Genomic DNA, 16,397 nt, shown 5'->3' with positions numbered 1-16,397 from the left:
GCACAATGCCAGCTTCTAATATATTGGAGTACACAAATGTTCCAGAGGCTGGTGGGAAATTGTAAAAGTACATTATTAGGGAACAACAGAATTGCAGGCTTAAAATCATTTTTTGAAAGGTCTGTGCATAGATGTCTCAGCCACAGAGGCCTTGCAACTTTTCATGTCAAGCCCAGCACCAACTGTAGAGGGTTTGAGGATGAGCACACCTGCACTTGTGTTACATATCGGAATCTCCACACCGTATTTTTTAAATGTGACAGAAGAAAACGGTAAAATTAAGTAATGTCCTTGCAATATCCTCCTTAGATGCATTTAGTCCTACAGCAACAGCATTTCACTCTTGTGTTGAGTCCATCAGGATTACTGCAGCTGCTTTGCTTTTGAGGAACTAATTGCCTTTTGTGTTTGTATCTATATAGTACAACTGAAATCCTGAGAGAAAGGTGTGTAATATCTAATGATTTTATTTGTAAAGAGAGATCTATCATACAGGAAAAATGTATGAATAAATACATTTATACATGAATAATAAAGCATACTCTGCTTTATCAGACTGCTTAAAGGAGTATTGGATAATGCAGTTCAGTTTTTCCTGTCTGCAAAGCTGGACTTGAGACAAAATTTCTGGTTCAAAACACCCCAATAATGTGGAAAAATCCATTAAATTCTATTATTAGAAAAGAAAAAGCAGCGTTTGATCTTTCTTTAATCTTCTCATGCTTTTTTAATAGTTCCAGTCTTGGCGATGCATGTGCTGCTCTGTCTCGTGTGTCTCTTTATTCTGTTGTACCACAAATTACAGGTTTTCTTCCTGTGTTGTGTTGGTCCACGGTGAAGCGAGATCTTTCAGTGTCCTATAGTCTTTAGCAGCTTTTCCCTGCCCACTCTGCAGTGTGGGAGGGAACTGTTTGCCACATGTGGAAGAGAGGGCTATGCTTAAATCAGATGGAATATTTTGATGTGGCTATGGTTTACTATAATCACTTTTTCTTCCAACAAGGCTGTGCTAAGAAATGATGCATTACAAGAACATATTGGCAATGGTACACAAAGAAATAAAACCAGCCAAATTTAAGAGCCCAATAAAATTGACTGTGAACAGTTTTCAATACTCTGTGTGCGTGTTCTTTAGGGAAGGAAGAATCCTGTGTCGCTGTTAATCTCTTTGAAGCTGTCAAGTACTTTGTTGCTGTAAGCATTGAGCTTGCCAACTTTTGGCAAGATAATTATTTTGTTCTCTTCCAAATTGAACACATTCAATTCAGTCTTCCCATTATGAACAACAAATTCTTCTTGGGCATTTTTTGCTCACAGTTCAATAAACACTTCTGAGCAGGTAATGTTGTAATTTGCAAGTGTTCACAGGGCAAATGGGAAGCATTTTGAGGACTAAGATGAGAAATGCATCAATATGTGCAATGAAGGAGACTTATAAAGGCTTGGCATAGAAGAGGCTACTCAGATGGGGAAAACTCATTGTGATCCAAAAGTAAAAATACTTTTAAAACAGTGAGAAAAATGTTAGATATCTACTTCCCCTTCTCTCCCATCTATAAAATAATGGTTGTAACATAAGGTCCTCAAAATAAAATAAAATATTAAATGAAGCAACCTGAAAACCAGAAATACTTCTCAATTCTGCTTCTTCTGGAAATCTTTCCTTTTTCTGATTTAGGACAACATTTAACTACAGTCAGGATAGTTAAAATAGGGATTAATTTAGAGAGAATGCTGAGACTTATTCAGTGAGAAGGCTGACATTCTTGAATGACTGTAAAATGTACAGCCTTCTGTCCAGAACAACAAAAGCCTCATAAAAGAAATAAACTTCTTATACCATACTAATAGAACCCATCCTCCCTTTCTCTTGGAGTTGTGAAAGGTTTTTTCCCCACTGCTTGCTATTGTGTTACAACACTAATGCTCTGTCACTTCTATTGTGCACACATCTCTGAACCCAGAAATTATTTCTATTCTTAATTTAAACAAAATCAGCTGTGCACAGATGAAAAATTTGAAAAAAGGAGCATGTGTACTCATTCACTGGACATATGTATAGTATGTTACAGAGGAGCTTTATGAATGCAGGACAATCATGCTGCAAAAATGCTTTAAAAATATGCACGAGGGGAAAAAAGCTGACACTGTTTTAGTGCATTGCACCACTGTCACCATAGTAACACGGCATTCAATCTAAGTATTTTTATTCTTATAAAGAGAGAATTAAGAGACCTTTTCTCTTTCAGTGCCACCATTGCATACTTTCTGCAGCTGCTGCTTATTTTCTTCCACACCCTCTCCGTCTTGGTGCTGTGCCTGTGCTGCAACCCAGCTATATTGAGAGCAGTTAAAACTATTGAAAAGGACAGAGTGGATATTTTAGCTCTTTTAAAGGATTGTTTCATGTTCTGCTCTCAGCTTTACTTTATTTACGTTACTGAAACTTTCTTCTGCATTGGGACACCTTGCAAATCCTACCTTTTCACCAAAGCTAACTAGGTTCTGATAATAGCAAAAATGAAAGAATTCAGAATTTGGAACGAAGGCTAAAGAATTGGTTACTTTACTGCCACCCCATGAGGGAAAAAAGCCAAAGAGAAGTGGAGGTACACTAGTGACTAAGAAAAGGGGGGGGGAAGTTGTGTTGTGTTGTCCAGCCATGGTGGTTCTAAAACTAAAATTCAACAAGTTTACTAATGGGGATAACTCCCATTTTCCTCTTACCGGTTTTACAGATCCCAGATTCTGAACTATCCTTTCCAAGTATGTCTGATTTAATACCATCTTCCTTCTGTGTGTCAAATATTCAGAGATGAACTTATTGGCATGACTATATTCTTCAAGCAGAATCAAAGCTGTTGCTGGCTCTGCATTATTGCAAAAAGTTTAAATTTTCAAAAGTATGAAATGGCCTCATTGTATTGGAAAGACTTACTGTATGTTGTTGGACAAAATTGCGAGCTGATAAACTGTGCAGTGAAATCATTATGAATACTCTGTGCATGGGGAGGTTGAGAGCTCTATTAGCTTAAGAAACAGGCTTTGAAATGTTTTTATTAGACCTTTGGGAGCTGTATGGAAAAACCCTCTAGACAGCTTGGTGAAACACCGGCAATTAGCATGTGGGTTTTTTTAATCTAACACGTAATTGTTTTGTCTTGTGGTATTTTAGAACTAGAGGGTCTTATTTTCCTGTTACTGCTGACAAGAGGATTGCCATTGTACATAATGAACAATTTCCTTTCTGGAGGGCAGGGAGAAATGGGGTATTTCGTGTGTGGTTTTAAAAATTCTTTTACCTGGAAAGGGCTATATTAGGAATGTATTAATAAATGGATTGTTTGGAATGCACGGTGACTTTTTTCAGGTATAACGTGGACTCCAGGAAGGCTCAATCCCTTCTACGAAAGGTGTGAAGGGCATTGTGCCTCCAAATGCTGGTGATGTCAATGAAGGAACCCTACGCACACCCTCAGGAATTAGTTGTGATGATAGTTTGTTTTCTTCTCTTTCCATCTTTATAGGCATATGAAAGAAGGTTTCCTACGTGTCCTCTGATCCCTATGTTTGTAGCCAGTGACACTGTAAACGAATACAAGAGTGAGGATGAAGCTATCCATGTGATTGAACGGCGCTGTAAGCTGGATATAGACGCACCACGGCTATTGAAAAAGGTGATTAGGTTTGAAGTGCCGGTTTTATACTTTTGGATATCCTTTCACATGAATATTGTATCTTAATGGAATCTATGTCATCTTCCTCAGATTGCAGGAGTGGATTATGTCTACTTTGTCCAGAAGAATTCTTTGAATAGACGAGAAAGGACTTTACATATAGAAGCCTACAATGAAACCTTCTCTAATAGAGTCATTATTAATGAACACTGCTGTTACACAGTGAGTAACAGGCTCTTGCTGGTGCTACAGATGGAGCTAAGACAGTGTTCAGATTTTGGGACTCATACATAGAAGTTAGGTTGTTCTTGGCTTTTGCCTTGCAAGAAAAAATAACCAACACACCATGAGTGATAATCGTTGTTAGTGTTAAATGTAACACACTTGCTTGAAGAACTGAAACAAGTTTGGCACCCTCTGGCTTTGAGCATCTTCTTGGAGAGCAGAACATAACATAATTTGCTGTGTTTGACAGCTCTGTTTAGGCAAATCTGTGGTCTGTAATAGCAGCGTAGGGCTTGGTGAGGCTGATGATACCCTGACAGAACTGTTAAAGGAAAGTTCAACATAGCTTATTTGCCTTCTGCTCAGCTCAGACAAATGTTCATTAAGTCAATTATGTTTTAACCTAATTCTTTCCATTGTGGCTGTTCTTCATCTTCAGTGCAGATGTTTTCTGATACAAAGGAGTCTGATGGCATGCTTACTGCTGTGCTCTGGTCGTGGTTTTTTTCTGAATGGCTTAGCCAATACTAATGGGCTCATACAGCGCACATGTATAGCAGTAAAACTTCAAATCGATGTTAAAGGTCAAATCAAAGCTAGCAAATGTAACCGATTTATTTGTATTGTAGCATTCTTTTTATCTGCAGGTGATAACATTTTCTGTTGTGTACAGAGCCATGGTTAAAAGGTCACTGAATGTCAAACCCACTTGAAACTATTATCTGATTATTTTTTTATTATTATTTCTGCAATTATTTCCAAGGCACTCTTAAAAATACTTTTCCACCTGCAATTTTTCTGTGAAAGCCCTGTTTAAACAGGGGAAATGCTGTACAGAAAAGTGCATGTGATAAATATGTACAAAACATAACACTTCTCCTTGCCCTTGCTCTACTCAATGAAGAAATTAGTAGGTAAATACAAAACCAGAATTTTAATTCAAGAATAAATATTTTTTAAAAGTTCATTCTTATTAAAGTTATTTTATAATTGAATTTATGAAAGGAGAGGAAGAGTCTTAAATGTTGTTATTACGATTTGTACTTACTTAGGCTATACAAGCTATTCTTGTGCCCCCAATTCCCTAATGCAGAAGAAGCAAATGAAGGGAAATGGTGGTGGGTTTTTTTTCTGTAGTTGTCTTGTTATAAAGTGATACTGTTCCCAGTCAATTTTAGCATGTTGTGAGTGGGAGGGGAACCTTAAGGCAGCAGGGCAATTGCATGCTCAGAAATCCAGCCTTCTGTGATGTTTGTATAACTATGAATTCAGAGCCCAGCCTGGAAATTCCTTTAGACAAGTTTGTTTTTTTTTTTTTAGCTGAAGAGAGTTTAGAAAACAGCTTTCCTTCAGAGTAGTAACATCTCTGTTTCAGGATCATCTCTTAGCAAACTAAGATACAAGCTAAGAAGAAAGTTGAGAGTGCTCTGAGATAGCTTATTCAGCTGTCAACCGAATGAGAAGTTTATACTTTCTGTAGCATTATTGTAGGAGAACAAAGTAAAATAGTTTTCAGTCTACAAAATACTAAGGTACTTCATAGGTTAATGAGGGAATGATCTATTGCAGTATGTCTGTTGCAAACATGTCTAGACTGCAGTGCTTGGAAATGCTTACACTGTACTTGCTGCAGTCTAAGCTAGCTGGCCTTGGTCTATCAGTCTAACCTGCAGCACCAGCAGAAAGTTCATGGTGGAGTATTTTACCCTGTTCCACAGATACACTACTGTCACAGCCCATCTCTAGAAGGATATAGTGTTAATTGGATAAAAGTGCTAGTCCTTTGGCTCTTGGCTGGTGCACCTGTATTTCTCTAGCCTCTCCTTTCTTGTTAAGAAAAAAATGTGCTGTGCTAGCCATGAGACTATAGGAGGGCTTCTCAGCTTTTTGTTCTTTAGCGTTATTCTTCAGCGTTACCTTTTCCAAACTGTGTTTTGCAAATGAAGCGAAAGACTGCAAATTCCACTTGAATGTTTTGATTATGTGAACCTGTAAAACAAGAAACAGTCATTTCAAATATTGTGAGGAAAAAAATACTAAATGGGTAGCTAAACTGTATCACCTCCTCTTAACTAATAGGTTCATCCTGACAATGAAGACTGGACCTGTTTTGAACAGTCAGCAAGTCTGGATATAAAATCTTTTTTTGGTTTTGAAAGCACAGTGGAAAAGATTGCCATGAAGCAGTACACCAGCAATATTAAAAAGGTGAGCTTGCAGTCATGAAGGAGGTGCCTGGCTCTAAGTTACCAAAAGACAGTGTAGCTGCTGCTAAGTAACAGGCTGCTCTGCTCAAAAAGCTGGGCTGTTTACTCTTTAGCTTGGGGCAGTATGTGTGTGTAGGTCTGTGTTTTCAAGTGGAATCTTTAGAGAGGTCTGGCCAATGGGTTTCTAGCCCAATCCTTTCTGTTTCTAAATGGGTGTTTTTACTGGCTGTAAATTTTCCTTTTTGAAGGGAAAAGAAATAATAGAATACTACCTGAAGCAGCTGGAGGAAGAAGGAATAACTTTTGTTCCTCGTTGGACTCCTCCTGTTGCATGCAAGTTGGAGAGCAGCACATCCCACACAAGACGACCAGTTTCACCTGCCATTAATATACCAGACTCTGCCACAAAGGAGGGCTTGACCAATAAGGAGATCCTCAACACCTCAAGCAGCACCTCGGAGCCCACAGCAGGAACGCCTGATGGTATGTATGGTGGTCTGATTTGTTTTAGTGGGATTCTTTGTACTGTGGAGGCTCTCAGCACTGTGCTGCTTCTCACAGGCAGCCAAAAATCTTCACATTGGCTCTTTGTTTGGTAACATGCAATGTTAAAGTGCAGGCTTGCAAAGCAGGAATGTGGGATAGCTTGGATAGCTGTTATGAGCGCGTCTTTTCAGTAAATGAAGACCAGATATGAGTAGAAAAACTCTTCACTTTGCTGTTCATTAGGTTGCAAATGGATGGCCTACTTCTTGCCCTGAAATTCAGGGATGGGTATAACTATAGGAACAATGGGGAAGAAAGGGCTGAAACTTCCCTGGGCACAGTCTTCTGTTGTATTTTCCTTCCCCTGTTAATAAGGGAATTTGGGAAAATTCTTGCACTGGGAGGTTTTAGATCAAAGCTTCTCTAAGTATTTCCAGAAGCAGCAAGCCCTATGGTGCTGTGGATTGACAAATCTGAATAGATGGGCAAAATGGTTTTATAAATGCCTGGTTTTACTCCTTTCTTAGTTGCGGAAGCAGAATTAATCTTCTTCTTTTACCATTACAATAACTGTGTATGTTGCCTTGCTCATCTTTACATTGATGCAAAGAAACTTTATTCAGCTCTGCACAGAACACAGAGCAGCCGCTTCTCTGCCTCAGATATCAGCATATAAGATGATTTGCTACGACTAGATCAGTTCAGGACCACTCTAATCACATGTACATCTCCTTTTAGACAAGCTCGATGCAGACTACATCAAGCGGTATCTGGGTGACTTGACACCAATGCAGGAAAGCTGCCTCATTCGACTGAGACAGTGGCTCCAGGAGACACACAAGGGCAAAGTAAGTTACTGTTGGTCTCTTGTGGCTCTCTCAGAATGTGTGCTATGCAAGGGGGACCTGATGAAACGTCATGCCACACCTCCTGTGGCTAACTCTTCCTGTTAAGTGGCCCTCAGAGTACCTAAATTAAGTCTATACCGTGACAATAAAAGTTCATTGTGACTGTCCAACTGACTTTGCCAGCTGAGGTGCTTAAATGATTAGTGTGACTGCCTCTCAGAATGTCAATAAACCAGCACAGGGGAATAACATCAGTTTTATAAGTCTGCCTGGTTCTACAATAACCTTATTTTTACATTTGTTTTGTTTTGGCCAAACATTGTATTCTCAAATCTATGTCCCTAAGTGCAGTACTGAAAGGGAAGCCATGTGGCCAGTTAAATCACTGATAGCAAGGCTGGGGGTTTTCCAATAGCTCGTGATTTGCATGTATGTCTCAGCTTCCTTTTACTTAACAATGAAATACAGTCTTGTGTTTTGTCCCTAGATTCATTTAAATTGGACTGACTTGGTATGGTCATACAGGTGTAAATGATTACATTACAGTTCATGAAATTTTTATATCCCTCATATGAAGGTAGCTGCAGTACCTGACAGGGCTCATGTTTTTGTTGCAAACAAAGATTGATTTGCTTGAGTAACTTCCAGTGTTACATACCATCCTCTTGCATTGGTGCAGGGCTGCATATTTTTCAGCTTCTGTTGTTTTTTTTTTTGTTGTTGTTCTCGTTTCAAACCTTGAATACAAAATTAAGTATGGTTGTTTTGTTGTGTGTTTTTGTTTTTTTTTTTTTTGTTTTGTTTTGTTTTTTAATAGATCCCAAAGGATGAGCACATTTTAAGATTCCTGCGTGCCCGGGACTTCAACATTGATAAAGCAAGGGAGATCCTTTGCCAGTCGCTGACGTGGCGTAAGCAGCACCAGGTAGACTATATTCTAGACACCTGGAACCCTCCTCAAGTACTCCAAGATTACTATGCAGGTGGCTGGCATCACCATGACAAAGGTATGCTCTATAGGGTGGATATTGAACAGCCTTTTCATGTTCTGAATTAAAGGTGATAGTTGTCCCACTGTTAACTAGAGGTGACTGGAAAGATGGTTAGAACTTCTCAGTTGTTATGTACTAAATGCATTTAAATTGATGCTGCCAGCTCCTTAGTGGGTGGAGGCAGACTCCTGGATCCTAATCTTTCTGACTAATACTGGCATTTAACTCTCAAGAGCTCTGCTTTGCCAGTAACTTAAAAAAGTTATTAATTTCACTTCTGTAGTGCTGAGATGCTTAGAAGGGTGTTATGCAAATGCCGAGTATTCTCTTTCAGTGATTAAAAGATGTTTGTAAATAAGTGTATCTTTCTAATCAACTTATTTCTAATGTTGGCAGATGATGTAAGTCTGCTGATGGCATAAATGAATATTTATTTGGCATTACAATCAGCTTAATGATGAGAAGTGGGATGTTGCAAAAACATCAAATAGAGCAGGTTTATTTAAGAAGGGAAGAAGCTTTGGCTGAATTCCCTTTGTATGGTGAGCCATGGCCAGATCTTTAAAACACTGACGATGCCTGACACGCTCCCCTATCCTTCCGCTTGCTTTATCGTGCACTGATCTTGTTGCTAATACATACACAGAAATGAAATGCTTTGGAATTTGTTGCTTGAGGCAAGCTGGGCTCTTTAGATAAGGAAATGATCTCTTACTGTGAGCTATCTGTGTCCCGATTTAGTCTTTTCCCCACTAGGCACCATTGTTTCTGCTAGCTCTTCCTGTTACAAGAAGCATATGAAGCAGGACAGGAAGCTGTCAGCAGTAGTGGCCAGGAGATAAGGAGGACACAGCAGAAGTTTAATCCCTGTAAAGCTCTCCCCTGCTGCTTTGGGTTTGACAGACCTGAAACTGAGAAAATTGAAAATGAGAATATACTTGTAAAGATTGGGGGGAAAAAGACCTGTGAATAAGTTCTCCCTTTCTGTCAGTTCCTCGTCCTTACTTTGCAAAGAGTTCCTCCGTCAATAGCACATAACTGGGTCCTGCCCGTGAGTAGAAAGGTACAGAATGCATCAAAGGGTTGTTTAATGTTTTTTCTGAGAAGTTCTGCAGTCTTGTGAACTTCATGTTCCCCTCCCTTCCCCTCCAGTTCCTTTGGTCTCTTTTGCAGCACGCCCACAAGTAAAGCATGGGCTTGTCAATAATGGAAACAGAATTTCAAAACTGAGCAATTCTCTATAATTTAAAATTTTACAGTGGTAGGTTCTTTTTTTAAACCCTCTTTTCTAGTATTGCTCCTTTCCTCCTACATGCGCTAAATGTGCCAAACTTAAGCTAGCTAAATTCTGTATAGCTTTTAGCGCTAAAGCAAAGGCAGCAGTGATTATGAAGCGTGTTGTCTAGAATGAGCTATTAGTGCAAAAGAATAAAAGTTATTATTTTGGCTTGCAATTAACACAGTTTTCTATACATCTGAGTGGCTTTTATTTTGACAGGAATGCTTCAGTCAAATGTTTTCTTTTTTTAAATCACAAAGCTCTAATGGAATATAAAATATACAGTGATAATAGAGCACTGTCAGTTGAGACTTTCCTTCATGTGCCATTTGGGTGGACCAGGGTTAGCAAGCTATTAGTTTGGTTTTGGATGCGTGTACATCTGTGAGGGAGGGAGACCTGCTATGAAGCTTAATAGCGCTTTTTGTTTAGTGTTTCAAAAGCTAAACAGTACATTCCAAGATAAGTGTGTGCTGATGTTAAAACAACATTTTCTTTTAGACCACCTGATAAAATACAAAAGACTGTGAACTTTCACGGGAGTAGTGTCTTTGCCAAATAAATAATGTGCCTTGACTCTGCAGTTTTGGTTGTTTGGTGTTTTTTTAATAGCATATCTTGACAGTTTCTTTCCTTAGGTCCCAAAGGACTTAATGATGATTTTATACCTCTCTTTGCAGTTCTTGGAGGAAGGTGAAGCTAAACAGACAACAGGACTTCAGGGAGATTTTTATGTAGAAAGCTTTTTTTTAAAAATTTTGTGTCCTAGTATATTCTGTTTTAGAAGTTGGTGGTTATTTAGCTTGTGTACTAAAATAGATGGAGCAAAGCTTAAAAAATGCATCGTGGCTTTGGGAAGAGGTTGGAAGCTGTTTCGGACAACTAGCTTCTATTATGAAGAGCCAGAAATGCAAGCTTTGATTCTCAAATTCAGCCAATGCAGTTGTTAAGCTTAATGCCTTTGTATCCTGGGCAGTATCAGGATGCTCCAGCATGCAGCAAGATGACCGTGAAAAGGGAAGGCTTTGAATGCAGAGGGTCCATCTGAAGCTGATCTCTGGAACAGAGTCTGTTATCACCAGGCTTAACTTGCATAAGTGAGGCTGTGTGCCAGTTCCGCATAATATGTAATGACATAGCTGAAAGGTGTGACTCCAGCAATACTGCAGAAAGCAAGTCTCTGGGTTAACACTTCGTTTCATTAATTCCCAGAACTCAGTGTAGCGACTTCTCCAAAAAGGTTGCTGTAAGCTATCTAGAGCAGTATTGCGTCACGTGTGGTAGAAGGCGTACAGCCTTCATTGCAACTCTTCGGTTACGCAGATGGACTAGAGCTTTTCTTGTATCTTAGCTGTCCTGGAAGCTGATTATAATCCTGTGTCTTTAATTGTGTATACCAAGATCTTGTGTGTACCAATGTACTTGATGAAGCCCTTTGGACTTTCCTTGCAGATAGGGGAGCTATTTTTGCATCAAGACGTCTCCATTAAACTTTTGCATTTCATTTACAGACAATCTTTTGGTGTAGCTGGATGGGGTGAAGTTTATATTGCCATGTGCTTCAGGTTCTCCCTCTTGCAGCTGTACAACAAAGTTTGAACTGACTATGGCATGTGGATTTTTAGCATAAAACTAGCTCACTCAAATTATCTATTGCTGTAAAAATAATGGTTATATTGACATATTTGTTCTTGTTACTCAGATGGTCGCCCGCTGTATGTACTGAGATTGGGACAGATGGATACCAAAGGCTTAGTGCGAGCTCTTGGGGAAGAGGCCTTGCTTCGATATGTAAGTATTTTTGGAGCCAGCAAATTGCTAACAATGTGATATTTTCATTTAGAAATTTCATCCTCTGCCAGAACATTCATCACTCTGGATATTTTGATGTACTCTCTGGCCGTCTGTTTTTGGTTTGAATACATCTGAAAGCTCCTGGTAGCTGATCTTCTGCATTCTTTCCAACTGCAAACGGATGGCGGAAAGGCGTAGTTCTTGGCAGCTCCTATAGTTACTGGTTAGCATTTTCACAGATTTTTCTGCAGTTTGTGCAGTGCTTCAAACCTAAGTCTCTGCATTTCTACAGAACAGAAAATGCCATGCTCAGATTTTGTCAAGCCTGTACTCCAAGGATAAGAATAATTTATTTTTAAAGAAAAGGTACTTGCCTGTAATTTTGCCTTCTCTAAAGGCAGCACTCAGACTTGTGTTATTGTGGATCTGGTCAGTTTCCAAGCTGAAAGCTGGTAGAATTCCAGGTTTGCAATGATTTTTTTTTTGTTTGTTTTACTCCTAGTAATGACAGTCACGGCCATAGTAACCACTAGAAGCAGTGGCTGGATTTTACTTTTTCTCTTCCAGTGGCATTTCCAGGCATATACTAAATTTTGTTTGTTTCCCCTAGTTCTATTTCAAGGTTAGTTTCTATGACTTAAAAAGGGGCTTTAATTTCTGAGTAAATAGGAAATCAGTGCTTAAAGGGGTAGAAGCGTAGGGAGACTTCTTGTGTGCATCACTCCTGGATCTCGGTTTTCAGGAGGATCTTGTTTACATTTTGCTGCTTTTATGGAAAGGTATATTTATTTTTCAACAAGATCGACCAATGGGGTAAATATAGTGATTTCTAGTTCATTCTTTGGGGAAAAAAGTTTATGCTGGTTTGAGCTTGTGGTTTTAATTAGTCTTTGGATATAAACTTTTTTTCTTTACCCCATCTACTGAGTTTAAGACTGTCTTCTCTAAACAACTTGTTTTCTTGTACAGGTTCTTTCAATAAATGAAGAAGGACTGAGGCGATGTGAGGAGAATACGAAAGTATTTGGCAGACCAATAAGGTAAAATACAAGTGAATCTGCTCTTTAGGAATTACCTGGTTTCATGGTGTGAGTGGGGGGAACATACGACAATGTGATGCTGCTGAGCAAAGTTTATTAAATAGACCGAGCAAAGGGTAGGCTCTGTCTCACATGCAGATAAAAGTACAGTTACAATTAACTGAGAGCCTCCCCAGTTACCGCTAGAGTGAATCTGCATGATCGAGCCTGAGGGAAAGCAGTCTTGGTGTCATGTTCATAATGGTTCTACATGGGGGGTGTTATGCTTTGACTCTCTTCTGCTGTTGGATGTCTGCAAAGCAATGCAGCCTAACTCCCGTTTCTGTTTCTGGGGGATTTTATAGACAGATACTGGTACAGGCTGCCAAAACAGTCAGCCATGAGAGTATTATGGATAACTTTTCCAGTAGTTTCAGGTATTGTTTTCATGTCACTTGTTCATCCATAGTCCATACCAAGGCTCATTACACTCAGTTCTTGTTTGCGTTCTCCATTTATTATATGCAGTTACTCAGCTCTTGATCCAGGGTGAGGTCATGAGGCTCCTGTGAAACCTGGGATCTAGTTTTCCAAGTCCTGGCATGACTTTGTGTGAAGTTCAGTCAAAAATGGCTTGCTATCCCATCCTTAAGTCATTGTAGGAGTCACTTATGAAAGTGTTAACTGCAAAATGGATTTAAGGGTGTGGAATGAAGGCAGGACTGGCCCTGAAAAGAAACAGTGTTTCTTGGACTCTTGTCAATTTCTGACTCCTTCCTTTAATCTGTGAAGGTTCAAGGATGCATGGTATGTCTGCTTATCTTTTCCCTGTTAAAGAACTTGCTGTCCTAGCTCTCGGTGGGAGGTCAAATCTATGAGATGGATTTCATGTGTGTAACTATGAAATTGTGCTGCCTACTGGATCTTCATTGGTAGAATTAATCCTAAAGGACTATATATTAAACATTTAAAGTGAAACAAAAGTGTTTGCTGTTTCATAGAAGCCTTACGCTTAATTGAATGGATGCTAGCTGGTGCAGCACAGCTGTAAATCTTGAATTCATGCCCAGGGCGAGACCTGAACTTGGAAAGTAACTAAAGCGTATGCTGAAGCTCAGTTTTTAGAATTAAAAATATACCTCTTCCTATAGAAAAAGCTTCACTCCCTGAGATCTGACAACAGAATTAGCTTTGATGTGTAATGGCACTGTTACTGTACTGTGTTAGTAGGAAATCTGCACCATGAATGTTAAATTGTTTCATAGCAGCATGGCCACTTAATTGATTTCCCAGTAGAGGCGATGGTTTAACAGTTGGGCTGGCTGTTGACAGGATCTTTTTTGGCTTCATATTAACCTTCACCTGGAGTCTGAAATGTCTGTGGGGGAAGACACATGATGTGCAAAGTGATTTTTGCACATACTCTGTAACCATGCTTGGCACACTCTAAGACATTTCCGTTCTAAGGTTCTTAAACTCCAGTGTCTACAGGTAGTGCAAAGCAAGGAGGTAAAACAGAAGAAATCAAAACATGCAGTGGGGTCTACACATTTCAGTACATTGGACACTTGCATAAGAAAGGAGAATTCTGATGCCATTGAGATTTTTCTTTTTCTTTGTCTTTCTCAAATTCAGCTCTTGGACCTGTCTAGTAGATCTAGAAGGCTTGAATATGCGGCACTTATGGAGACCTGGTGTCAAAGCATTGCTAAGAATCATTGAGGTGGTTGAAGCTAATTACCCTGAGACTTTGGGTCGTCTTCTAATCCTAAGAGCACCTCGAGTATTTCCAGTTCTTTGGACACTGGTATGTTTGTAATTCAAGGCATTCCTCAGCTCTCTCAGTGCACTGCTACACACTTGTAGTTTGTAAAAGCACTTTAGAAATCGGGCTTTATAAGCAGGAAATGTTACCATTTGGAAACATCTCTCTTATAGGATTCCTGGGAATGGATTTAAAAATACTACCTAAGAACTTGCTTACATAGTTGTTAATTTAGCTTCTTTATAGTGTGAACTTTGCATAACAAAGATGGTAACACTTAATGTGATCAAACTGATTCCTTCAAAATTGACTCAAGAAAAATGTGGGAGCCTAATCTATTCTGTTTTTCTTTGTTTATAGGTTAGCCCATTCATTGATGACAACACTAGAAAGAAATTCCTTATTTATGCTGGAAATGACTACCAGGGTCCCGGGGGGCTGCTGGATTACATCGATAAAGAAATTATCCCTGATTTTCTTGGTGGAGAGTGCATGGTATGAATATAAACTAGTGCATACAGCAACTTATTTGTGGGTTTTTTATTCCCCTGCTCCTCTAAACAAAGAAGCCCAGAAGCACAGAATGATTCCTAATGTAGTTTGGAGGTGGGAGCTATGATGTAGGATTCCAGGCTTAGTGTTTTCTTCTGGATCCACTTTAAAAAGAGAAGTACAATACCTCTTTACAATGAATATCAAATAACTTATCAAAGTAGCCAGGCACAGTTAAAAGTCATAGTCTCTGTTACCTGTCAAGTTCAAGCAGACATGATAGCACAGCACTGAGCAAGAGCTGTCACCGTCAGCTAATCAAGAGTCTGTGTCACTTAAAAGAACTAACTGATACCATACGGAGCCCAAGGAAATATGTGGCACATCTGCTAGCAGGGCTTAACAAATAGCCAGGTCTCCTAGCACAATATGCGCATTGACCACAACAAACGAAAAAAATTGTTCTACTGCAAGATACTGTAACTTCTCAGTCCCTTGTCATGTGCCTTAATAGCTGTTTCCGACCTAGACTATGGGTGTCAATCGAATCTGTCATTTTAACATCTTGGTGATACTGTAAGGTTTGCTTTCTCTGTAATGTTTTTTGACAACGCAGGCTCACTGGTGTGACTGAGGTGTAGGAATGCAACTTAGGCATTTTCTGGAGCCTCCGTTGCAGTAACACTTAGATGATTTTTTTTTCCCCCCTGAACTCAGCTGTGTTACATATAATTTCAGGGTTCCTTTTTAAGCCCACGTACACTTTCTAAATCAATTTCTGTACCATTCTTGAAAATTCATCTAGGTCTGTTCAAATACAGTCTCAAATTACAATGATATAGTTGGATGTGTTGGAGTAGAACATGTGTTTATCTTCAGGGGGCTGCTTTTTGCTGCAGCAGTAGCTTTCGGTGGAGAGAGTTTGTGCTAGCTAATCTGGAGCTTGAGAAGCTGGCAAAATCCGCTGCTTAAGTAAGCGAAAGTGAATGTTACCAGAAAGCAAATTGCTACAATACTTCCTGCCAGTCACAGACAATAGTAGAGTCTCTTTCTCTTCTTCTTTTACTTCTGGGTATTTGAACAAAAATGACTTCTCAAAGATCCTTTCAATTCTGTATTGTGATTCAGTTATTGAACACTTCTGCTGCCCCAGACACTTCTGTGGAACATATTCCTGATCAGATAGCTGTCTTAACTTCATTACTAGAGACTTCTTAAAGACAACTGCTTAGGAAAATTGTGTAATTGGTTCCAGTACTGAGCTGTCAATACAGTTGTATCTTCAAATTGTTACCCTCCTGACTGCAATGTCCTTTTACCTGTTCGGAAACTTACTGTATCTCCTCACCCTCCTTTATCCTTAAATTTAGCTACCCCAGTTCTTTCAGGTCTCTGTAGGCTATATTTTTTTAGACTGGGTTGCTATTGCCACTTTCCTCAGGATTCTTAAGTGGCTCACATCTTCACTATAGGGCTCATACTATATCACTCACAGTATGAGTGATAACTATAGCGCTTGCAGTCATTTTCTGTGGTGGTGGCTGTTGTGTATATACAAGATCTGTTCTGCAAACTTGCCTAAAGCAGATCATTGTAAAATAAATGTATGTATG

General features: G+C 39.3%; 1 protein-coding gene across 3 annotated transcripts in view; it reads left to right on the top strand.

Moving 5' to 3' along the window:
• SEC14L1 (SEC14 like lipid binding 1) overlaps nt 1-16,397 on the top strand; it is a 44,066-nt gene that overhangs the window by 21,490 nt on the left and 6,179 nt on the right. For all 3 annotated transcript variants that reach the window (XM_075519186.1, XM_075519188.1, XM_075519187.1), the window contains 10 exons: nt 3,528-3,677; nt 3,768-3,899; nt 5,982-6,110; nt 6,358-6,592; nt 7,334-7,443; nt 8,261-8,450; nt 11,417-11,505; nt 12,478-12,548; nt 14,163-14,334; nt 14,653-14,787. In XM_075519186.1, coding sequence (XP_075375301.1) covers nt 3,528-3,677; nt 3,768-3,899; nt 5,982-6,110; nt 6,358-6,592; nt 7,334-7,443; nt 8,261-8,450; nt 11,417-11,505; nt 12,478-12,548; nt 14,163-14,334; nt 14,653-14,787 — 1,413 coding nt within the window. The remainder of the gene's footprint in view (nt 1-3,527; nt 3,678-3,767; nt 3,900-5,981; nt 6,111-6,357; nt 6,593-7,333; nt 7,444-8,260; nt 8,451-11,416; nt 11,506-12,477; nt 12,549-14,162; nt 14,335-14,652; nt 14,788-16,397) is intronic.

Source organism: Mycteria americana, chromosome 16 (assembly GCF_035582795.1).
Source record: "Mycteria americana isolate JAX WOST 10 ecotype Jacksonville Zoo and Gardens chromosome 16, USCA_MyAme_1.0, whole genome shotgun sequence".
In the NCBI taxonomy this organism is placed as follows: Eukaryota; Metazoa; Chordata; class Aves; order Ciconiiformes; family Ciconiidae; genus Mycteria; species Mycteria americana.
Note: the sequence above shows the minus strand (reverse complement) of the source record. Positions and strands in the feature narration are given on the sequence as shown.